General features: G+C 46.3%; 1 protein-coding gene across 1 annotated transcript in view; it reads right to left on the reverse strand.

The window, feature by feature from the left end:
• LOC119443576 (hemicentin-2-like) overlaps nucleotides 1-26144 on the reverse strand; it is a 404290-nt gene that overhangs the window by 70137 nt on the left and 308009 nt on the right. The window contains exons 3-5 of the mRNA XM_049663006.1: nucleotides 12414-12524; nucleotides 2260-2460; nucleotides 1397-1693 (exon numbers count right to left, since the gene is read on the reverse strand). Of these exons, the coding sequence (XP_049518963.1) occupies nucleotides 1397-1693; nucleotides 2260-2460; nucleotides 12414-12524 (609 nt within the window). The remainder of the gene's footprint in view (nucleotides 1-1396; nucleotides 1694-2259; nucleotides 2461-12413; nucleotides 12525-26144) is intronic.

Genomic DNA, 26144 nt, shown 5'->3' on the forward strand with positions numbered 1-26144 from the left:
ACAATCATTGCATTCTACCGGTGCTTACATATGGGGCAGAAACTTCGAGGTTAACAATGAAGCTCGAGAACAAGTTAAGGACCGTGCAACGAGCGATGGAACGAAAAATGTTAGGCGTAACGTTAAGAGACAGGAGGGGAGTGGTGTGCATCAGATAATAAACTGGGGTAGTTCGTATTCTAGTTGACATTAAGGGGAAAAATATCGAGCTAGGCAGGCCATGTAATGTATAGGGCAGATAACCAGTGGCCTATTAGGGTTAGATAATGGATGCCAAGGGAAGGGAAGCGCAGTCGAGTATTGTAGAGAATTAGGTGGGGTGATGAAATGAGAATTTGCAGGCGCAAGTTGGAATCAGCTAGCACAAGACAGGGGTACTAATTGGAGATCGCTCGGAGAGGCCTTCGTCCTGCAGTGGACATAAAAATAAGCTGATGACTGATATAATGATTTTGTCTACCCTCACTTTTTTTTTTGCTTTCCTTCGGAAGAAACTTAAGAAAGGATAGTCTGTGGTAGACAGCACGATTCCTGCTCTTCATGCGAATTATAAGAAGAGGTAAACATTAATGGCCCGACAAATTGCAATGTTCAGCCATATGACAAATACAATTATGTTAATTATTTTGTATTCAGTAACCTTGAAGGAAACATTGCACCTGTAGAGCGGCTGCCGGGATGTAATTAGGACACATCTATTTAGGAAACGTTTCCACCCAGTTTCGACAACTGCCAGCAATAGCTGCTACGAAACACACTGACGTTCGACTTATAATTTTTTTAAAGCCATCTCTGCAAGCTACGGGACAAAATTAAGAGCAATGCCGATGTTTCTTGTGGCATATTTTGGGATGAATATATTGAATCTAGCGACAATATTAACTCTTGTCCCCAACAGAGCCATGCCTGTGCTCATGCACAAGGAACTTAATACAATTATCATTACACAATCATTATAGTGCGGATGTTCGATGAAGATAAATGTACGCTCCGCTTTCTATAATTATATGCAAAGCCATCGTTGGCGCTGATGTTGCTCTTTCGCAACCAAGCTTGCACAAAATAGAAAAGAAAAGAAAGTGCAGCGCTGTATGTCTCAGAAACCGTCTCGATGTGCTGGAAGCTCTGCACAACGACTAACGCATTCGGCACGAGGCTACGTAGGATCACTCACAAATGCGTGCCCTGGGAGAGGTAGCCCTTTGCTTCGAATGCTAATTCAGCATGAGCTGGACGAATCTAGCAGTTTCACTCTAGTACTGTGATGAAGGAAAGCATTGGAAATTTTGCAACATTTCTATCGTGGTTATCATGCAAGTTGCGGGGCCAGTTGCTATCTACTGAAAGTTGTTTGCAAGATGAAGCATCGCGCGTGCACTCAATCGGGAACACTTACAGTAGATGCGCATGACCCAGACATCTTCGGCCACCGCACCGGGCAGCAGCGGGTTTTGGGCCCGGCACATGAGTTGTAGGCCATTGTCGGCGCTCGTGGGCGTAAAGTTGACAACCGAGGTGGTGACGTTGCCGTCCGCCGACACGTGGTTGAAGGTCTGGTTGAGCTGGACGCCGTTGCGCCACCAGCTGATGGTCGCCGGCGGCCGGGAACCCATCGCTTCGCACACGATCTCCACCGGGATGCCGGCTGACAGGGGCGTGTCGCCGCGCCGCACCACGGCATCGAGAGGGCGCACTGCAAGCGCGGTAGACATTATCAACATCATAATCATAAGAATCATCATCTTCACGACACGGGCATCTTGACCCGAAGGAGAACTGATGTGCTGCACGCTGATAGCTCGATCCCTTTGGGTCCCACGACTCCTGCCTGGCTACGGCAGACTTCGGACACCATGGCTGCTTTACAGCAGCCTGCGAACGCACTGTCATAACATGGCTCTAACAACTCTGAATGCAGAGTGGCGGGCCTTTTTGACATTGTTCTTCAGAGCTGGAGGAATTATAGTGTTCCCTTTCAGGAAAGCACTTCGACGTTTTAAATATACTTTCCAACCTAAACAAAAGCGCGTTTTTGAATCTGCACTTAATAACCACAAACGTACAATAAATAATTAGTTGTGCAGTGAAAGAGTTTTCGTGCAAATCAAGCAAACTCTACGTAGCAAAGTAAAACGGCGTTACTGCCAATCTGTCCGGGAATTTACCTGGAATATTTGTAACTCCAAGTAGGTACCTCCGCGCTAGAATGTGAGAAAAGCCTATAGAAAAGCTCGCTGGTCTATAGGCACTGCCACTCACGGATCATTTCGAGCTTGACGGATGAAGCGACGGCCGCCGAGATGTTGTTGGACACCTGACAGGTGAAGACTGTCAGCAGGTCTGAACGCTCTAGCCTCGAGATGACGGCGTCACTGCGGATGTTACCACGGGTTGACGTGCGGGTCAGGTTGGTGATAGCCTTGCCGTTCCTGAACCACGTGATGGATGGACTCGGTTTTCCTGGAACAAAACACCAGCACGTCATGGTTATGCGGGTAAAAAGGAAACCCTGAGGAAAAGTCGAATGAGAAGACAAGGATCGACTTCGCTCAAATTCGTAGCATGGAAGATATGCTTGTGTACAGCGCATTTGTTCTTAACACGGTCACCGAATCATGCGTGAGTACACGACATACGTCATCGCAGTAGTAACCAGCACAGCAAGGCCACAGCAGCGTTCGACGGTTCAACTGCCGCGTATCCCTTCTTATGACCCCATCTCAAGGACACCAATTGAAACAGTGAGCCCAAACGTGTTTCCCACAAACACCGAAAGCTGTGTGCTGCATTTGTCGGATAAGTTGGTTGTCTGCAATTATACGTTCAGGTATGTCGAACAGGCTGTTATTATAGAAACCTTGCACTATAACCATAGCGGCTTAAATATTTTAATCCTGGGCAATAACAAATCGCAGGTAGGATCGGACAATTGTTTTTACCAATTGAACATCCCTTATTAATTATGGGACTCTCACTCTACTGAGACGTCAGTTTAATGTTAGTAACATATAGTAGTACTGATCAAATTAATCAGTTACTGCCTTTTTGCTATCATTTTTTAAAAAGAGTACTCACTCTGATACCGCAAAGCCCAACGGTACATACGCTGATAGACGCACACACATGCACTAAAGCTATTCCCAACATCGGACGGTAGCGACTACCACGAGAGTTATGGCGAGACATTTATAAGTAATAAGCCGACTACACCTATACTGCGCGTCATAAATTGGTTATTTATGTGAGATACGAAAAGCAATAAATCTGGTGTTACAGAACGCTTATATAATATAAATGTTACAAGTACGGAACGATCACTGCTTTGTCAACAGGGAGAGCAATTCAACGGCTCACGTTGTTGAAAAAAAAAATGTTAGCGCGTTATGAGCATTTCTACATGCATTGACAATTTATTCAAGTTTCTTCAGCGTGGCTGCGCTAACTAATGCCATCTAAAACTGTATTTTTAATACTAAGACATTATAATTCGTGTAGTGCATGTTTCGCCTGAGGAATTTAGTTTTTGGCTAATTCGTTCAAGGAGCAGGGCACTATATTGGTTCTGATTTACACAGTAAACCTCACCATTTCTGTGCTTTCATTTCTTTCTTTTGTTACATTTCGCTTTTGCCTGCCTTTAGCTGTGAGAAGCCACAGTTTTGTTAAATTAACGATTCCACGTTTAAAAGTTTGGTGGAAAATTCAACACACAAGCAATAAAGAGATAACGAAGACCCCCGATTTATTTTACCCAATTTCAATATTTAACGCTTCAACGTCGCAGAGGAGAAAAAATTATGTTAAGCGTAAAAACAGAAAACAATAGAGTAGAATAATACCAACCTAACCGCATCACTCAACACAAGGAACTATACGCTTATGACGCGGACACAGCAGTTGTTCAACGCAAGCTCGCCACAAGATTGTCCCACTGTTTGGCTATGTAAGATAGCTACCAGCTTCTGCCATGCTCAGTATGTATGTATATATATATATATATATATATATATATATATATAAATATATATATATATCAGTCGAGATGGTCACAAACGTCTTTGCTTGTATATATATATATATATATATATATATATATATATATATATATATATATACAAGCAAAAACGTTTGTGACCATCTCGACTGATGTCTTTATTACGCTCTCATCCATTGGCTTGTCTTCACATGAACGTGCGGGCGAAGGTGCTTTGATCTGCTTACAATATTAATTTTTTTTAGAAAAGCGAGACGAAGTAACTATAAGGTAAAAGAGAGAGAATGAAATGATTAGTATGTTTCCATAGCTAAAGACGTTTTTCAAAGTTTTATATAACACTTAAAGCAAAAACGAAATGAGAGAAACGCACGCCAAGAAAATTGCTTTCAGTCGCACATGCATACACGAACAAATCCAGTTACGTATTACGAAGACTGATTGCTTAATTATCCTAGTAACTAATTCAGCGTCACATTCTATAGCGGTTAGGTGCAGAGTGAGCGAGAAATGCGGCGCGCACAACGTGCACTCTGTGTTGTGCCTGAGTATTAAGCAAGTTTACACGCCACATAAGCGAGAGCCGTGCGCCGTTCTTTTCTGAAATGAGCCAAGTTAGCGGAACAAAAGGGAGGAGTGCCGCTGTAAGCCGACCTCTTTGCATTAAGAAGAGAAAAACACAGAGAGAATGGATAAGACAAGCACCTTAAGCCGCGTGGTCCTGGTCTTCATGTTGCGTATATCTTCAGGATTATTTTATGCTCGTTGAGGAATGAAGATAGAGTCAGCACAAAGCTGTCTGCTTGAATTGACAGCGCGGTGATTAAGGAATTGAACGGGAGCGCATGGGCGCGGGGCTTCTAAGACAGCCGCGGTGCATGTAGATTAGCAGCGACGGTTGCGCGTCCGTAGCGCAAGGAAGGAAAGAGAGAGAGAAGAGGGTTGTCTTTTCGTTAAATCCCGTAAAGCCAGTGAGCTAAATGCTTCCGAAGCGCGCTTCAAAGCTTTGCAGGCCAGTCAAAGGCCGCGAGCAGCGCGCGCAGGGATAAAGAGCCGCTGAGGGAGGTGCGAGATGGGGCCTCGATCGATGAATGCGTACATGAACAATCGGGCCGCCTATTAGAGGCGCACCAGAGGGCATCCGGCGGACACAAAGCAGAGAGATAACAACAGGAGCGGAAAGCGAAGAGCCTGTCGCGGCTATAACACAAGTCGTTCATTTTTCTTCCCCCCTATTCCCGATAGCCTAGCGTATAATTGAACAACAACACGTAGGCGGGTCACGATCGGCTTCCAAGAATAAGAAGGGGGGACAAACGCGAAAGCCGAAGGGGGGGGAGACGTCACTGCCATAAATCCCGGCCTCTGTTTTCCTTAGAGCTTCGGCGCCGCGTTCGGTCAGCTTAATTCCGTATTGGGACTCCGCCGCTGCGGCGCTGGCTTCTTTTTCATTCCCCCGGCTGGCCCGGCCAAAGCAGCCGACGTCTTTTGCCGACCATTTCAGTCGCTTAATTTGTTCAAACCCCGAGCCGTGATCCCAAGATTTTGCAGTCTCCGCGGAAAAAAAAAGGGGGGGTTCCCTCTCTTTATTTGATTCGTGGGTGAATGTGTTTCCCTGCTCGCAGCTTTTATTTGGTGCCTTGAAAACAGTTAGACACGCTCTTTATTTCCTGGCTACAGGGAAGGAAAAGTGAGTGTTTGTTTTGCTTCCCCTTTTGCCAGATCCCGAAAGAGGGAGAAAAAGAGCACAACTTGAACGCTTTTGTGTAAGACACGACGCGCACTGCCCATAACTCTTCGAGCGCTACACGCAGAGCCCGCTGTCTTCCTTTGGCCCGTCATTTATTCTCTTCACCATCTCGCCCTCATTTTTCTCTATGAATGGGCCAACCTGCCAGCCCATTAATCGGCTCACCGCCTGCGCTTTAGCAAAAACAAGCTAGGAAACTGGGATATTACGCCATATTTTCTTTTTTATGACAGCTTGAGACTTGTTTGATAACCATTTTGCGAATGGTTGGTGTAGCACTCTAACAACGTATTCATTTGCTGAAACAAATCCCTTATCTCATCTTTTTGTGCTTCAGTAAAACGTTGACTACACTTACATGTACGTTTCGCTACTGTAGCTGCATAGATGGCTTGTAAGAGTGGTCAGTTGCATCGCCTATAAAGCTTGATCAGCCTATGCTTACCGTTTGCAGATAACATAAGACAACATAACAGAAAAAGGCATACTGAAGAATAATTTTAGCAGTGATCAGGTACCGGCATCTAGTTATTATCTAGATATTTTCTATGACAAAAAGCGATAGTCACTTTTATCTTCACAAGTGACTCCATTTGGCAACTTCTAGAGCGGCAAACCGCGGCTAAAAAAAGAGGAATGAAAAGAAAAGGGGGACTGGGAGCCCTATCCGAGTGAAAGATCGAGAGACGCGCTATCGAGAGAATCACTCTCACCCTTTCGACCCTTGTCAGTGAAACCAGGTGCGAGCGACGGTTTTAGGCCACACGACGCGAAGTCCACGCGATAGGCAGTTTCTACACAAATTTACCCGTGAGAACGCTAGCCACTGCCAGCGATTGTCTCGTATCTCATCCTTACGTCGATACGTTTTTTTCACAAATCGACCTCCAACCTAATCTATCAAGTTCCATTACTCTGTCTGTCTACGAATTCATCAACTCTTCAACATTCAGTGACTGCATGTTTATCCCTGCTCAGAGCACTCTTATATTCCTTCAACTCTACGATGTGCTGCGACCACAGCAAAGTGTTCATGTATGTTTTCATGGACCTCACATACGCCTATGTTCCTCATGAGAACAGCCCCACGCCAAGAACCAGTACATCGAGGTCAGAATCTGACCTTTACAGACCTCAGTGACCAATTGTGTTGTCGATGTGCACCTCTGCATGAAGCTGACATTGCCCTCTCACCTTCCTTTCCTTCTTTTTACACCTTAACCCCCTTTCCCCCGTGTAGAATAGCACACCGGATGAGTGTCTGGTTGACTTTTTCTCCTCTCTCTCTTGTGAACTTTGCAGCTGATGTGAATGTATATTTTCTCATATTTGCTTGTAGCACTTGCAGCGTTTTGTGCACTGTGATCTAGTAAAAGAAGGCCAGCCGGCAAAAATTACAGGCGCCAACATCTGTTTTTCACCAAAAAGAAAAAAAAAAATGGAATGTGCTGCAGGCTTCAAAAAAAAAAAAAAAAAAATTGGAGGACGCTTAAGCTTCGCCTTTAAGAGTGGAACGCGATAGCATTCGAAGATCCCTGACTGCTTCTTACGCTTCCCGGCAAATGTGGCTTATGTAACCGTAATGTTTACCGGGAAACGCTGGCGGCGAACGCTATGGTGGTGGAAACGCGGCAGAAACGCGGCCTCTTGCGTGGGCCGATCTTCGGTTATTGTTTCGCACTTTAAATATTTCACTTTGAGAAGATTTCACATAAAGAGCATGCACTGTCGGTGTTTTCTTTTGTGACATTTGTTTGTGGGATGTCATTCTCAAAATTCCGAGGAATAACTGTGTAAAGAACGTAAGACGAAGTGTGAGCAACTTTCGCTGTAGAAAACGCATTAATGCCGTATAGAATATTTTTTCGCTCACAGGACGCCAACGCCGGCTACGGCGACGGACACGGCACGTCTGATGCCAACACCAGATTTTCTGCGACACGGGGCCCTTAACGCTGTCGCGTTAAAATGAAACCGAGGCACCACCGGCAACTCTTTGTACGTGGTCGATTCTTTTCGCACTTGCTGCGCAGATTGTGGACATTCTGCCTGGCGCGTCGCCGAACGAACATATGCCTTCCAGCGCCTCGTTGTGCATGCTCTTGCATCTTGCTGGCATGGCATAAAAGCCCTACCTAACAAGGAATAGGAGTTATTGAGCTACCATCACGCACTTGGCCCCTGCCTCCATTGCTTGCGGTCACTCGAGAAACTTATTATGCAACGCCCCACTTACCATGCCGTGCATTTATTACAAGCAGTGTGTCTGCTGTCCAACGGAAGTATTCATCTCCGCCTGGGGTTATAGCCTTTACAGCATTCCTTTCTCGTCCCCATAATGTTTTCCCGTGATCAAGTAACGCCGCAGAATGCCGCCGGAAGTGCCTCGCGCAACGTCGGACCGGGGATTTTCGTCCGTAGGGGTGCTCAGTATCTCTCATCGACATACTCAAGGGCGGCGGCTACATGCCTGCTGTCGGACCTAACGGCTTGCACTCACAGCGAACTCCTTAAGCAAGCGCAAAAAAGTCATCTGAGGATACACCCTCTGGCAAAGCATCAGTAACATTGCCTTGAATTTCTCAGGAGTTCACTAACGTTGTCGTCATATCAGGCCTGCTACCATGCCCTACTCGAGGCCAAGCTCAACATGACGAATGCAACTGCGAAATGCATCTTGCACGAAGCCATTTCATGCAAGCTTAATCAGTCCAATGGTGCGGCATAAATATTGAGGACGCCGAGCGCCAGGAAATATCCGCCGTTAAAAAAATTATCAGAGCAGTTAAAACTGCAAGCGGAGACTTTGAACACACCTGTTTTTGAGATATGTTCTTGCAGTGCCTTTGACGGCTAACGCCGTCATCGATGCCGCCCATCGCGAGAAACCAACCAACTGCCAACGATGAATTCGACAGTATATGTAGAGAATGTTGCAGCTAAAGAAGAGTGGCGTATAAACGCCGCTTTTTCTAGGAATATCGGTTACTGCGGGACACCGTAGAACGAAATTTTGTTTACGAAGCTGCGTGAAGTTGGTAAAGGCAGTTCACGCGACCGATATTTTATTCCAGTCTCACTTTTTATTGCGATATCAGTTATATGGACACTACAGGCAAATTTTCGCCGTCATCGTCGGCGCAGCCGTGATGTTCCATATATATATATATATATATATATATATATATATATATATATATATATATATATATATTATATGTATAATGAAATAAATAAGCATAAATAAAACTGCCCGACGATCGGATTTGAACACCGGATCTCTAACACGGAAGCGCGATGCGCTAACCCTGAGACCCCGGACGCAGGCGGAATATAGAACACCCTTAGGAATGTTTCCCTTGCAAGTCAGCGCGTTGAGGCGCTTGGCGCGTTTTTCACAATGCCGACGGTTTCCCGCTGGTGCAACGCCTGCACCACCGCTGGCAGAGCTCTTGATCCCTCCAGCGATGAGACGTTTCCTAGCTGCCCGGGCACTGTTGTTTCTACTCAGCAGGGGTTGCCTTGAGTGCTGCGTCGCGCCAAGATGTCGCACCCGCGCATAGTTTGAACACCGTTCGAGGAGTCCAAGCACCACGCTAAACATTGCTATCGCTGTCAACGCTTCGCCCTTCCGGAGAAACTGCCACTTTTTAGGTGCGCGTGATTTCTTCGTTGAAATAACACAGAGGGGAATTTTATAACAAGGTTTCTGTTGTTTTTTTTTCGCGAAACGATTTTTCTGTTCCTAGAAAGGTTATGCTCTCGTGAGGCGTTTTCTGGCGAACCAGCTTAAGACGGCAAAGTATCCCCGTCGTGTGCTGTGGGAGCCACATATCAGACGTCGCCCAAGTGCGCCTGAAAGCACCGAGTCCCACTCACGCACTTCGAGTGGGACGAGTTAATGGTAAGACATGCGTCGAAGTCTGCCGTACACATCGAAGTGGTCATTTAATTGTCCTGCGAAACGGTGTACATAGGAAAGGCGAGGAAATACAACAGTGTGAGCTGCAGGTGGCGCGACGGCGTGGTCTGACTTAAGCGCATATGTATGTATTTCCATGTATCGACAGTACTGTCGATACATGGAAAATTTCTCAATGCGCTACCACACAGCGCACTCTGTGTATCATGTTTCATTCAACCTAAGAGGAAATTTTTACTTTGCAGAACTTATACCCGTCAGCTTCTTCACATAATGTGAATTTGAGCATACCTGCCATCCGAACAAAATGTTGCCAATATAAAAAAATTACAGAGGGCTTTACGTGAACTGTGATGACTGTATGTTGATGGGCGTTGTTCATTCTACTCATGATTACTTTATTATTTTGATTTCGCAAGAAATACTCACGTAATTAAGTTTAATTAGTTATCATTTCATTACCTTACTTAACTGATAAGGTTTCAACACGAAAGTTGTCGAGGATGTCAAACAATGACGAATAACAGCGTTTAAAGCAACCTATATAAGTCTTGTGTGGTCGTTTTTCCGACTAAGAAATAAAGCCCGCGAAAAGTAAGAAAGAAAGAAAGGAAGATAGAAAGAAAGAAGAAAAGAAAGAAAAAAAGACAGAAAGAAAGACAGAAAGAAAGACAGAAAGAAAGACAGAAAGAAAGACAGAAAGAAAGACAGAAAGAAAGACAGAAAGAAAGACAGAAAGAAAGACAGAAAGAAAGACAGAAAGAAAGACAGATAGATATATAGATAGATAGATATATAGATAGATGATCCCCCAGCGGAAGAAAACAAAAAGTTGTCGCAGTTTCACCTGAAAGGCGAATCATCAATTGCGATAGCAAATTTGTAGAGAGCTATACGGAGTAATGATATTAGCTTTATCAGCTGTATAAACTTGGACATGCAGCAGCACCGGCAACACGCAGAACTGTTGTCGACGCCGTCGGCGTTTTGCCCGCGTTCGCTCAAAATGCGTGCGGCGTTGGTGACTGTTGCCGGAGCCTCTGATATAAATAGGCACTTGGTGCCGCAGCTAAACGTCGCCTCCCTACCCTCCCCCTCCCCCCCCTCCCCCACGGCCTCTAGCACGTCGGAAGAAGGCGCGTTTGGTCTACATATATGGTGATTGTAAAGGAGGAAAGAGACGCCCACTTCTGCAGCCCTTAAGGGAGCACGGCGCAGAACGCACGTTTGTTCTCCGCTGTGCGTTCACTCCCCGTGAAAGCGCGCGTCCCTCGCGCCCTTTCACTCGCACATACAGCGTTCGGCGCGCGGCGACGATTTCATCTCCATTGACGTCATACGGAACCTCACGGCGACGGCGACGGCGACGCCGACGGCAGAAATCTGCTTTTGAGTGTCCATATAATTGCTATCGCAATAAAAGGTGAAGGGCAGAGCGGTTAACCAGACTAACTGCTCGGTTGGCTACTCTGTACTGGGGGATGGAGTAAGAGGAGGAAAGATGCGCAGAAAACGAGATTATATGAAGATCTCTCCGAACAAACAAGATGAATGCATCTGACAGAAACTATACTTTTTCATTTAGTCCCGATGCTTAAAAAAAAAAAAACGCACTCGCGCTTTTAGACCAACTCGATCGGACGTCGGCTGGGACCAGGGCCATCAAATATTATTTTCCGTAAAGGGATGGTTGTCGAGCTTGTGGAGTGTGGTGCTGAGGACGTTCCTTTGCCTGGCACGTGCTATGCCACTGTGGCACCAGATATGTGTCGTACTACTTCTCTGAATACCTCTCTTCTCACTATTCTTCCCTCGACAAGCATCAAACATAGCTTTCGTCCGCATCCGCCTGAATGGGACTTTGCATTTCGGCGAAGCTTCTGAGCGGAGAGAGAGAGAGAGAAAAGTCATAAGGGAAAGGCAGGGAGGTTAACCAGGCTGAGCCCGGTAGGCTACTCTGCACTGGGAAAGGGGGAAAAGGGATTGAAAGAGGAGAAGGAAGATGTTACTGAAGTATTAAAGCGCCAAACAGACGACACAAGAGACACGGACTAGCCCAACAGAAAGTTCTGCTTGAGAAGGAAGAGGTTTACTGCATAAACATATATGGGTGCATTACACTAAAGTTGTAACCTGTTCGATGCATAAACATAAACATTGCATGGGATTACAGGTTACATAATGAATGAAAATAAACACAGTTGTACGCATCGCATTTAGTTGTATAGCCTTTAATGAACGGCTTCACAAAAGTTTCGCTTCAGATATGCCTTCCAACATGTGCATTGTATCTGCACTGTTTTAAAAAGTATGTTTGTTCTTAGTTTAGTGCATTATGTATTATTTGTAATTTTTAGGAAGCGAGTTCTTTGGGGCCGGAACTTACTATTCTGTGGTATATAGTCAATAGAGAAAAAACAACAACATAATTCTGAGGTTTTACGTGCCAAAACCACACTTCCATTATGAGGCAGGCCGTAGTGGGGGATTCCGAAATAATTTCGACCAACCGGGGCCTTTTAACGTGTACCTAAATGTACAGGTACACCAGCGTTTTTGCATTTCGCCCCATTCGAAAGGCGGCCGCAGGGGCCAAAGAACAACAATGTGCGTCGCGTACATTGAAAGAAAGAACTTTCAAGTAGGTGTCGCAGAGCTCTGTCACCGGTGTCCTTAGGTTGTAAAGCTGATGGTACTTGTGATGATGCGGCAGCTGGAGGGATTGAGAGTTCAGTTTTCACACTCACCTCCTGGAGTCTCACAGGTCAGCCGAAGCTCGTCGCCTTCGTAGTAAGGTCCGACTATATCTTTCTTAGTTCTTCCTCTTGCGTCTCGGATAATTGGAGGCTTCAGAGGCCCTGCACCAGAAAGAACAAAAAGCAAAAATATTTACTGCAAGCTGCACAAGAGACACTGTCTGAACTGTAATTAACGAGGGGAGTAGAATTGTAGATCCATAATTTCCAGAATGAGTACCTGTAGTTTAGTGCTCCACGGCAGCCATTCCCACCGTGATAAGGCACATTTGTCTATCGAAACTACAGCGGTTAGATCGAAGACGGGCGCCAAATTTACAAAACTTTTCCTTTGTAAGTTCTCTTCGTCATTGGGCAGCCAACTTCGCTGATGATCTGTTCACCATCACGATTAACTGGCATCTGATCTTATAAGCAGTTCCAGGGTGATAATATTTTTGTGTGATTACGGGCCCGAAACATCGCACAGTTATACCTTACTGTCACGATTCGTAAAAGTGTTTGATACAAGAGCAACGCGTATGTCCGTCGCCAGGCTTCCTGGAAGGCGCAACGCACGAAGTGGCCTCATAAGCGCCCAATCGTCGGACAGCTGAGCATTACGGACACTTTCTGGCGATTTCGAATGTATAGTGTGGTGTTCCCCTTACTTTTAGGTAGGGCGCGTAGCGTAGTTTATGTTAAGCCGCGGCTCAAGCCTTTGCCGATAACCCACAACGTTTCACCTTAATGGGCCGCTTACCCGAGGAGTGACACGAGGGGCGAAACAAGCAGTTCTTTCTGTTTAAAAGCAAGCGCAAAGCGAACCGCCAAAAAGTAACGCACAAACCTCTTTTCTCAGAAACGCGCGTCTCTTAGTGCTTGCCTTCCACCCCGTTCAACTTAGGCAACCGGTGCAAGCGACAAGAAGCACCGCGTCAGCGGTTGCAGGCGAAACGAAAGCCTCTGCGTGCGTTTCGCTCGACCAATTCCGCTTGTTACCGCACGTGGTCAAGCAAACCGAGAAATGGAGGCATGGTTTCAAATTTCTTTCCAAGGAATTTGTTTGTTGATTAAGGAGTGGACACGTGCCGAACAAGATGTTTCGAGCTTCACCTTTCAATTTTGTATTTTTGCTGTTTTATGGAGCGACGCAGAAATGACACAAACTTATTCATAAGCTCGGTATCGCACGGTGATCCCAAAAAATTGGTCTGTGAAATGGAAACAGGTAACGAGAAAGACGCGTTTGCAATTTAAGTGTAAATCGCCTTATTTTCTGTCGCGAAGCTTTGAGCGGCTTTGTTATTCCACAGTCCATCCATTGCCGTTAATAGACAAGTAGCGTTGCAATTAAACGACATATAGCACGAACACTGCAATGCAGTTAATTTGTGCTCCGCTGTCAATTCAACAGAAAGCCTCGATATCAGGCTCCCATAGAAATGAATCGCATTTTCATTTCTTGCTCACTGTCATGAACATCACCTCGCTGACTGCAGGGGATACTCAGCCGCCACCCCCATCGCCTTCATTATTATTTTTTATTTACTATTGTTATAACTTAAAAAAAAACATGTGAGCTAATACACAGCCCGCTACTTCTCTCGTGATCAGGAAGTATTATGCATATACTATACACTTAAAAACTTGCGTCCTGACAGTCGTAGAGACGCAGTTTTTTTAGGGATACGACACTACTGTGCTGTGGGGAGAGAAAGGGAGATCTAAATTCAACAGCCCCTACAGCGTACACATTACCATCCACGTCCACCATCCACATCCGTAGACATTGTCAGCTACTATATCACGAGGTTTCTAATTGTTGAATTTACTTTTGAACTAATCATCGCCTCACACCTCCTCTTTGTCCTTCAGGTTACATTTTTTATCACATAACATGTGCCACGCACTGAGGAACTATAATTTCGTTCTTCAAGCACCCGATAATACTTAAATGGTCATGGCACCGTCAGTAACGCCTCAGTCTCTAAATTTAGAGCCCAGGGGGCGATTACAGGCTTAGCTTGCAGGCACAAAATTTTCTTTATTACCTGTGATGAACCACCTCTTGCAAGAATACGCCAGTATACTCTGCAAGATTGCCAGAGCTTGTTTAGAAAATGGTCGATGCCGCACAGAAGCACTCCACGCGTGGTGCAAAGGAAGTGCTTTGTAATATGCCGTAGGTATCTATTATGCAGGATGTGTGGCCAAAACGTAAGCGAAAATAATGATTGCCATGAGAATCGCGTGCGGAGCGTGGTCTTGAGCAAGTGTCATGACAGAAAACAAGCGCAGAACTTTGACTCGCTTCACGTTTGCGAACCATGGGGCTCACTTGAATGAGGAGGTTGTATTGTTACGTAAAAAAACACAAACGGTAGCTGTTAACTGAGTCTAAGAGACGAGAGAGAGAGAGAGAGAAAGAAGGGGAAGAAAGACAAGGAGGTTAGTCAGTTTAAATACCGGCTTGCTACCCTGTACTGGGGAAAGGGGTAAAGGGAATAAAAGGTGATAGCAGCAAAAAAAAAAAAAAAAATTGAAAGAAAATTCGCGCAATAACGCGACCCTACGCACTACAACGTTCAAATCCGGTCGCACAATTCACAAGCCCTCAAGAACTTCAGCAGAGCCCTTAAGGCCTTGAGTGCCGAAGCCCGTCTAGACCAGTGTCCTAAAACTTTTTCCTCTGTGAGGGGGCGATTGTCCAGTTTTTCAAGCGCAGTCGCGAGCACTTTTCTTGCCACATTGTAGCGGGGACAGTCACAGAGGAGGTGCTTGATTGTCTCCTCGCAGCCACAGTTGTCGCAAGCAGGGCTGTCAGCCAATCCAATGCGGAAGGAATAGGCGTTCGTGAATGCCACGCCGAGCCACAGGCGGCACAGAAGTGTTGCTTCCGCTCGGGGTAACCCTGGTGGAAGACGGAGTTGCAGACGTGGATCCAATCTGTGGAGGCGTGCGTTGCTGAAATCACTGGTGTTCCACGGAGTCTGCGAAAGCTCGCGTGCGAGGGAACGAAGTTTTGTGGCGGCGTCTGTTCTCGACAGTGGTATCGATACGATAGGGGCACCATCGTGGGCCGATCGGGCAGCGTCATCCGCACTGTGATTTCCCGAAATTCCGCAGTGACCCGGTACCCACTGGTAGATGATGTTGTGCCCCTTATCGGTTGCGTGATGGTGAAGTAGTCGGATGTCTGCGACTAATTGTGCGTTAGGTCCGTGGTTGAAAGGGGACAGCAGGCACTGGAGAGCTGCCTTTGAGTCACAAAAGATGGACCATGACTGTGATGATTTGGGACCAATAAATTCCAGAGCAGCACGGATAGCTGCGAGTTCTGCAGCCGTCGATGATGTAATGTGAGATGTCTTGAATTGGATGGTGACAGATTTCACGGGAATTACCACTGCTCCAGCTGAACTTTTGGAGGAGACAGAACCGTCCGTGTAAACGTGGGTGCGTTCTCTGTGCTTTTCATGCATGAATGAAAGCACTGTTTGTGTGAGGGCGAATGATGACATGTCCGTTTTCTTTTTGATACCGGGAATTACAAGAAGGGCTTGGATTGGATGCAGGCACCACAGTGGTAGAGATGGTCGTGCTGCCGGCGTGAAGTTCAACGGTAAAGTTCCATGGTTGGCGGCAATAATCCTGCTAAACGCTGAACGAGGTCGAGCAGCCGGAAGGGAGGCGAGATGATGCAATGGAAGTCGGGCGAAGTGCCTGATGTGCATCCTTAAAGCGTCGACTTGAATGTATGTGTTGATGGGGTAGTCATGCGCGATGGCGAAGTGCTCAACAAGATAGAGGACAGCTTGCGCACCACACGACTCTCAGTTCATCGTCGTCTTCACTACAGCAACGGGAACCTTCGTCGTCGCCTGCGAAGCTTCAGGAATATCTTTAAATGAGCAGAATATACCTGGCGTTTTTGTCCCGTGCCACGAAGTTGTCGGCGCCCTATACTTAGCATTATTTGTATCGTGCCACTGCGGCTTGTCTTTCTGCGCCCTTAGAAAGTCGCAGGATCTGAACTGGCTGAAAAGGGATGTTGGTAAGGTTTGTAAACGTATCTGGTGCACCTGCGCATTTAGTCTGCATGCAACGCTATAGCATTGGTAATACTTTTAACGCACCCTAATGCCTTATCCATTACAGGCGTTGTTCGAAAAAAGCTAATGCGCTTAGATTAGTTGCAACGGACTTGCCCGGTTTCTATTACGAATGCTCCATTGAAGAAAAAAATGGGGGTGGAATGAAGCAGTGCTATGAACTCTAGAAGGATGCTCTGTTTTTTTTTTTTTCGAGAAAGTTCAAGATAGTTCTGGGCAGTTTAAAGCAGAATAGCATATTCGTGTAAACTGAACATGGCTTAATTTCTATCCGAGAACAATGAGTGCCTCAACATGAAGTGCACTCAATTTGCAGCTTTCACGCGAGCGTTGCTGAACATTAGGTTTCCTGTAAAGTCAAAAAATGGTTGTAGGGACATCTGACACGTCGGGACTTTGCCGTTCAGAAAGCGCCAGCATTTTTGCAGGACTAAATAAGTGTTGTGGAGTGGGGCCCTCCATTCCATTCCCACTCCATTTCGGAGAGTGGAGACCACCCGTTATTCTACTCCATTTAACTCTCCGGAATGGCTCGAGTTGTACCTTTCCCACTACTGGAGCGGATGAGCTGATTCATTTCATTTCTGCAATTCCAGTAAATGAAACGCTTTCTCTACTATTGTTTACTACTAGCCCTTGCGTGCGTAGTAATTGATAACATATTTCTGAAGTCTTCACGTTAGAAATAATCTTACGCACTTTTTTTTTTGGACAAGAACAAACACGCTTCGTGGCCTGCCTGTTGTCTCTCTGCAACGCGTTGATGCCTGCAATCTCTCTAATATCTACGGTGATGAAAAAAAAAAAAAGAAACGAGCATCAATGTTTGGTATCAGCAAAAATTTCTTCGCCAACGTGAGGTGAAAATTTTAGCATTAACCGCAAAAAAGCATTGCACGAACATTCGGATTGTATACCCATGCCTGGTAAACACTCGGTTCCTGGTAAACCCAAGCCTGGTAAATACAATAGCGATATTTTAGAAAGTTTGTTTTAACAAATTATATAAAAAGTGAGTACACAAGACAACGGCACGTGTAACAGGAATAGACAGAGAAACACATAAAATTGACCACGATTTAAAACACACATAAACCATCACAACGAATAAGGTCAGCTATACGACAAGTTAAAACCATAATAAATTCTATATGCTTTGTTTTCAAGCCATTGCGTATAAGTTATCTAGAAGACATTGCATGCTCTGTATAGTCAACGATGTAATGCATCATCCGCCCACAAATTTGAAACGGTACATGATGCTTGCAGTTCTGGTGATATAGGCACAGCAGAAAATGGACTTAATGTGTTGGTGTAAGGAACACCGGGTTTTAATGAATTGAAAAAAAAAAACGGGGGTGAGGGGGGGGGGGTTGCATAGCTGTTTAAATAGAATTAGGACCATTAACTGCTTGAAAGAAGCGTGGCAGAGGCGACTTCTTTGTGCCCTAGCGATTTGAGACACCGTAGAAAAGGCATGCTCTACATCGGCCAACGCTATGCTTACAGCAAAAACACTGTTTTCAAACCGCACCAGCTACTGAAAAGGACGCGCGTTTGACTTCCAGAAGCTCAATGCCGTCACATCGTCGCCACAAAAAAAAAAAAAAAAAAAAAAAAAGTTACTACAAGTTGAAGTTTTTAAAGGCTTTCCAGCATTGTAACGCAGAAAGCTTTGCGCGTCTCCATAAGTGTAGAATATGCCTAATACCGTGTTGTTTACAATTACCGCGGCAAATGCAGTAACCTATAGGCAGATACTGAAAGAGCCGGCATTAACATTTGAGAAATATATTAAATTGGCCAAGTCTAAGGGTTGAGAAATGTAATAAATCGGCCAAATCTACTTTAGTCTCATTGAAAAGCTGGCCGGTTTTGTTATCTATAACCTAAAATAAATGTTTAGTGCTCCTTGAGTTTGTGCACGTTCCATTGCAACTATATTCCAGAGTCTCGGGTTCCCGTTCCATTCCCATTTCATTCCGCGTGTTTAAAAATGTGGAATGATTCCTGAATCATTCTAAATCTGAAGTTCCCACTCCGCAACTCTGGTCTAATTAGGCAAGAGTCGGAGCATACAGACCGTGCTCCTGTGTCCACTAAAGAAGGCTGGACTGCCGTCGACTCTGCTGAGATCTGAATAGCCGAAATTTTGTCGGGGTAGCTGTGCCCAAGTTCTTAATTCTTTTTTTATTAGTTTTTTTTTCAGCACAGCGCTCTCTGAACAATCGGCAACCCTGGTCACTCAAAGTGCAGTCACTTGAAAGCAGAATTTAAATGAAGCCATGCTCCATTCTTTCTCTGTGATACAATGACTTTTCAAACTGTTGTTTCTTGCGTCTGTAACATAGTTCTTTGTTAACCACTGATGTATATTGTGCGTTATTAGCCTTTTATTGATGCTTTTTATGTATCAATTGAATTGCTACTACCGGTATTTCTCTATCTCACTTTTCTTGTACAATAGTACCTCGGCATTTCCTGTGAGGTATATTTCAATAAATAAATAAATAAATAAATAAATAAATAAATAAATAAATAATAAATAAATAAATAAATAAATAAATAAATAAATAAATAAATAATATTTATTTATTTATTTATTTATTTATTTATTTATTTATTTATTTATTTATTTATTTATTATTTATTTAGACAAGGACAGAGTGGGGCACACAACGACACATATGGGAGCGCTGTAGCAATTGACGTTTATTGAAAATTCCGCGTGTTCGTATATACATATGTTCGTATATGTTCGTATATGTACGTATGTTCGTATATCATTGTACAGGCACGTGACGCACCCTGTGTATATCTTACTGCTGAAGCAAATTTATTTTTCGACAACAAAACTGATGGTGTACTGACACACTGGGAACCTTCGATGATGATGGCTTTTGCCCCTATAATATCACGCGTACATTTATCTTGATTGCGTATCTGTGCTCCCTTTCTCTATCTCTCTACTTTGTAGAGAGATAACGGCAGACGGCACCGTGGTTCCGTTCGCGAATTTTGTACACTTTCTGCGAGGCGACGAAAGGCGACGTGTATTCTTATTTACTCTGAACGAAAGAAGCGACTAGGCATCCAGATGTGCCATTAAAATGCATGCACCACAACATGCTTTCTTTGCTTGAAATTTGACCGAGAACGATCGAGCAGTTGAACAGAAAGAGTGACGTACACTAGGCACTCATTGAAGCAACGTAGTGTGTGATAGTCGCTATACCACCTTCATTTCGCAGCAAAAGCCACATCATGGGAAGCCGGTAGATAACTTTTTTTTTTTTTTTTTTTTTTTTTTTTTTTTTTTTTTAGTAGCTGTATGTACGCGGTTTCACTGCGCATAGACAATTTACTTACACGAACGTTACACACGTAGACGTAAAGCGTGCGGGTCGTAGGCAAGCATTCTACGTTTCCGACAGCCAATACTTATGTAATATAGTACGCGGATATACTTACGCGCACCGTGCTTACGTGAAAGTGATATTTTCAGCAAGACGACCGAGTTTCCGAGACTGAGCGGCGGCGCATCAGCGCTTAGCGGAACACTGCAGGTTCTCGGTTTGGGGTGTTACATTGCCTCTGAAGGTAGAAAACGTCAATGGTGCTTCAATGCAAAGAGAAAGGTGCTAGTTGGAGAGCTATTTGGAGTTGCAAACACGCGTGCGTGCAAGATCTCGTGTTCCCTGAAAGCCCGTGGCGTGGTGCGAAATGAAATGTTGCGTATTTCCTCTTGTTTTTTACACGTTATAGTGTAAACGAATGAACCAGTGGTAGCGCAATTTTTGCTCTGGGAAACGGCGCCAAAGCCGAGTGGTTCTTGTAACTGACTGCCAGGCTATCTGCTGCCTGTATAGCAACGTCACCAGCACCGGCGGAAAACAGAAAGACTATCATCTAGTGTCCCACGCTCCCGCCACACTCCCCTTTTTCTGAAGAGGCGAAAAATCTTGATATTGCGTTCCCTCCGTACACGGCGAGTTCACTGCAGCAATGTTTAGCAGTGCTGCCGACAGTGGGAGCACAGCGCAAATCAGAGGCGTGGCTCGGTGACGGGTGGCGGCCAGCCGACAGCCGAGCACACCAGACGCAGCTGTCGCTGCTGCTGCTCGGCCCCGACGTCATCAATATGCATGAGGAGGTCCCTTTTGCTCGTATTTCGCGGTGCACACGCAGTGTATCGCGTGATGGCACTTATTATCATGAAATGGGATGTGCAAGTTTCATAGAGCCGGCGTGTGTACAGTGTGCACTCATTACTTAGGCATTGCGCGTTCTCACCCCTATATCCTTTCATACACATTTACAGCGACTGTTAATGAACTCGCTATCTGTCCTTGCAACGTTTCCTTGCCAAGAGCCGTGTTTGTTTTTCCCAGGTTACTGACCTTCTCTGATTGCCTCCGTCCCGAACATAACCAAAGGGTTAGAGAAATTGTTGTGTACATAAGCCAGATTGTCGGATACTAAGCTATTAGATATGTGGAGAAAATGACGTAAGATAGTGCACTCAATTTGTGAAATTCGTGTTTGCAAATAAAGAGAGAGAGAAAGCGACAAAAAAAAGTACGGAATTGCCTCAAACCTTTCGAAATACCTAAAATCTGTTCCTTTTTATTTCTGCTTTTGACTCATGCGTTCAGGAAATATTGTTCAATGTTTCGTATATTCATTAGTATTTTTTAAATGGTGTATAAATTCTGCAATTCTTTATCAATACCTCATTGCTGAAGATATTTTATCCGAAAGTCATTCGTGAATGCTAGATAATCTGCGTATTGCGAGTTATTTCGCAAGGTCTGCTGAAAACAATAAAGTAAAGGCTTCGTAAGCCTGTCGCTCCAAAAAAATTTAAGAGAGAGAGAGAGAGGAGAGAGATGAAAAGGGAGGTATCTAAATTTTAGAAGTCACTTGTTAGCAATTCGCCGAAAGTGCCTTTTCATGAATGATTGCTGAAACCATATTTTTTGTTATCTGCCTTGATGGATTGTGTCGTATTGTGGTCTTTTACTTCACTAGCTATCCTCTATTCATTCCAGCCTATACATCGATCACCGAGAACCGCTACCCGTGTTGTGTACCCGCACTTAGCAATAAAAACGCGGTACATGCAAGTTTAATATTCCAAGAAACAAAACAAAAATAAAAATAAATAAATGAACAAACAAATAATCAAACAAACCGAAAAACTGTATTTTGGAAAAAAAATAACACGAGAGAAGAAAAGGGAAGTGCATATGATCATTTTAGATTAGGTGAAAGATTGGCAATACATTCCAGCGTTCTCCCACGTGTTTATTTTTTCTTTCTTTTGTCGAGTGGTTGATGTTTCAATCCTTCGACTGCGATCGCAGTTGGATGCCAAACGCAGGGCGAGCGGCTCTCTTGAGGTTCAACTTGTTGGCCGTCGAGATAAAACCGCACTGATGTAAAATGAACTCGGCCAGCCTTGTTGTGCGCTGAGCACAACGACAATAATGCTTTTGGCGAATGAACCTGATGCAGCGCGTAACCGGCTCAAGCAGAAAATGCACGGCCCGCGCAGCGAGCGAGGGCGGAAAGAAACGTTCGGAGCCATTATTCAAAGGCCCGCGCTTTGGTGCGGCACATTGAAGCCGGGCATGCATCATGCGGCATTTGTTTTCGATCAGAAGTAGCTGAAAATCTCTTAGGCGCGGCGTGGGCGGCCGCGCGCGATTTGGAGTCACTTGGAGCCGTAATGATCTTCCGAGACGAAGCGCAAGAGCAGCGGCGAGCCTTCCTCCCCTCCCTCTGGCCCAACCCCAGGATTGCGCCGCATCGCGGCCGTTCCCACTGGCGGCGCCGTCCATCATGCCGCTGGGGAAAATTGCGCCGCTCGAGACGGCGGCGGCCAAGGCAACTGGAACAAATCTTCCGGTGCCCCGACTCTCGAGAATTTCTCTCGACTGTACGTGATTGCGTTTTAGGGGGTATTAATCTTTATTCGGGGCCCACGCTGTGCGTGCTTGTCTGTCTTTCCTGGGCCCCACAAAAGCAGACTCTCGGCCTGCTTGGCGATTTATGAACTTCGGGCAATGAGACCAGGAAGCTGGTGTATACACTTAACATGTGGGCTTGTTGCGCGGGGAGCGAGGAGAGAGTTGCTCCAGTAGCCGCGTGGCGAGTCGGCTGTGCTGGCGGCCCCCGCAAGCTGTGCTCGCTGCCGTCTGACGCCTCCGGGGACCGCCGTGCGTTGTGGCTCGGGGGGAACGCGCCTGTCAGCTCTCCGGAGACGCGCCGAGGTGAAAGCGGACTGAAACTAAGTCTCTTATCAGTTCCTGCGTATACCGGGGAAGGTGCCTTCGGTTCTTCGAGCAACGCCGCATGTGTGCGTTCGTGGCTCCTGCGCTACTGCTGTGGCCAAGTGCTTGTTGCTTTTTCCCCTGATGAGAGACTTCTTCCCCACTCTCTACTACACTATAGCCACCCTCGTTCTGGTGGCAGTTACGATAGTTTTCACATTTTTTTTCACAGGCAATACATTGCACACGGTCTCTCAGTTCCTCACAAGTACTTCGCGTGCACGTCTATGCCCGTGTAGCTGCCTAAAAAGCGTTGTTCGCCAACATCCTTTCCACAACAAGGGGCAGTGTGACAGAGTTTCCTCACAGCACAAATGAGATAGCTTGGTTTATTCGTTCCTTGAAAATTTCAGAGCAGTCCCTAGAAGCCGCACTTGGCCACTGCATTGCAAGCATCCGCGCTCTCTGTGCCTCGAGCGGAGTGCACCATGACGCACACTGCCTGCAGCTAGTGTTATTGTATATGCATGGTTCCCGCAGAAACAGTGACTCTACTTGCAGAAATAGGTATAAACACCGTAGTGGTCAGCGTGTGACGCAGTAATCACATATGCCTGCATTAGGTGTCCTTCGTACGTTTGCACGTCATGCGTCTATAGCACAGGACCTTCCTAAGACTCATAACAAGAGGCTCCGGTGACACGTCGTCTGATCAGTCGTCTCCTCTACTGTGGCTTGTGCATCTTTGATAAATCGCTGTCAGTGCTCATTGCCTACCCCGTGCCGACTCATCTGGACGGACAGGCGCGTAGCCACATGCTAACTCCCGGTCGTGTGGCCGTGTCACGCTGGACGCCCAGATGCAAATATCGTCTGCGTAGAGCGAGACATTAGCCGTTTGTCGTAGCGCTGCGGCGAGCCCCACTAGAACGAGATTGAAATGAGTCGGGCTCAACACTACGCCTTGTGGGACACCACGACTGGAAATATATCTGTTTGTCGGGCCACCTTCTGGAAGAGCAAACACGGATCTCCTTGAGAGATTGCTCCTAATCCACCAAAAGACGTGGCCATCAAGTCCTGCAGCCTGAAAAGCTTGGTGAATGGCTTCGTGGCTTACGTTGCCGTAGGCACCTTTTACGTCTGAGAAGAGTGCCACAGAGGGACAGCGCTACCATCGCTGTTCAATGAGAACATGAGGAAGGGCACACGGTAAATCAGCTCTGTGAAGCGCAGAGAACTCTCTCGCACTTCGCTAGAGGAATGCGTTTCTTGAATCGAACGCCAATTTCTCGACTTTCACGCATTCAGCTTTGCACAGGCAGCATACGTTCAGGCACACGGTGTAATAAGCAGTGGCCATTACAAACCTAAAGGTCCAGGATATGCAATTGTTGATTGTTTTTGTAGTTTTGGGCTCGTAATGAATTTTCTTCGCCGTGGCAGTGAGAAAGGTCGCCCAACAGAAGGCTTGGCCGAGACAGTGAACATAGCTCCATGAACCTGCTTACGATGGCGCGAATCGATTCTCGACTGGCACTAGACGCTTGCCGCTGGGTGCCTTCAGGTGTTTCACAGCGTCCAAGTAAGTGCGGCATAGCCAGGCGGTAACACACGCCGCATTATTTACGTACGTGCGTCACTTACCGGCTCTTTCCCGCTGACACCTCCCCAGAAGGGACAATAAAATAAATCAATGAATGCGATGAGAGCTCGCGACGAGTGGCTAAAGGAAGCGAAAGTCGGAGCCCGGTGCCAAGATGCAATCGTCACCACGGCTCTGCTGTCGCGATACAGAGCCGCTGGCAGGAAAAGCTGCCGCCTTCAGTGCGCTGAGAAGGGTTGGGGGAGAGGACGGCGGATCCAGCGGGAGCGGAAGCCGCAGAGGTGCGCGCGCTGTCCGGCTAGTTGAAGGACGGGCGACGCGGCATCCGCTCTCCCTTCCTTTCTGCGCTCCCTCTCGCCCGAGCCATCCATCTCGCGCCCCGAGGAGATGACATATCTATCGCCGCTGCTTTCGGAAACCCTTCGGGCTTTTCTCCCGTCCCCCGCCGCAATATAGGCGCGCGCATCTCTCAATTCAGGACGCCGAGCTGCCTCTTGCCTGGGCATGTGTGTGCGTGCGCACTACGACGACAACGACCAGGGTACACAGACACGCTAGCGAGAGAAACGCGCTGAAGGGGGGGGGGGGGAGAAGGGGGAGGAGGGGGGTTAAGAAGAGAGGAAAAAAAAAAATAACAGCAGGGGGCGTGCGCAGTGTCGGAGCGATGACGCTCTCCCGCGAGGCTGCACGCGTGTGTTCTCGAAAAAAGAAAAGCGGAGGGGAAAGCGCGCCTCCGTGAGCCGGAATATTCGGCGGGAAGAGAGCTCGACGAATTGAAGGAGTACACCTATGTGTGCTGTATATCTGGGTTAGGAGATGGGTTTTATTATACGCCCAGCGGGCTCCATCTCTGGAGGCCGACGGCGGCGGTAATACATGCGCCTGGCAGCGCTACGTAGTACATATATACTTCGCTTGGGAGAACTGGAGTGGCGCGCGGCCGCATAAAAGCTGCCCTGGTCGCGCGGGTCACTCTGGACGCGAGTTGGTCGCGCCGAGGTGGAATGCGGCGGAATTCCATGCACGCGCGCTCACTACGACCGCTACCCCCAACCACTTCTTTTTACGAAAACTGCTTGCAGGGTAGCCACGGAACGTCGCCTTCAGCATTTTTTCTTCGGTCGCGTGTGTCGTTCACCCGCGAGTTTCGCGCGCAAACAGCGCAAGTGGGCGAATGACCCGGAAGCTGGCGCTAAGCCCGCGTGGGCAGGACGAGCATATGAGCATACGCTCGTCCTGCCCACAGAGAGAAACACAGACTTGATTCCTTTTCGTACGCCAACGTACCTCAATGTCGACAAGCAGGCTTTCAATAGTGTAGTTAATTGAACTAAATCTTTTCCGAGTCAGTATGGTTGTTCTCTTTACGCAGCGCTTCCGGCCAAATGTATACCCTGTGAGAGCGGCGGCCATACAGTGACTACGCTCGTAGAGTGCATGTTCTACGTTCCGAGCACAATTCTTTATCGCAGCCGGCAAGGGCCAAACTAAAGCCCACAATCGCAAACAATCACTAAAATCCAGACATTTCACAATAACATCGTCAAAGTTGGCATCTATGTGATAGTATCGTTAGCATTTCTTTAACTATCAGTAGTGTAAAAAAAGGACTATCGATACTTTCAATCATTTCCAGCACTTAAAAAAGTATAAATATTTGAGAGAAGAAGAAAGACGAAAGAACAGGTAGCACGCTAGTCGACATGAAATGTCGATATTCCACGGGAATCTGCTCATTCGCTAGACC

The sequence above is a fragment of the Dermacentor silvarum genome, chromosome 1 (assembly GCF_013339745.2).
Source record: "Dermacentor silvarum isolate Dsil-2018 chromosome 1, BIME_Dsil_1.4, whole genome shotgun sequence".
Lineage (NCBI taxonomy): Eukaryota > Metazoa > Arthropoda > Arachnida > Ixodida > Ixodidae > Dermacentor > Dermacentor silvarum.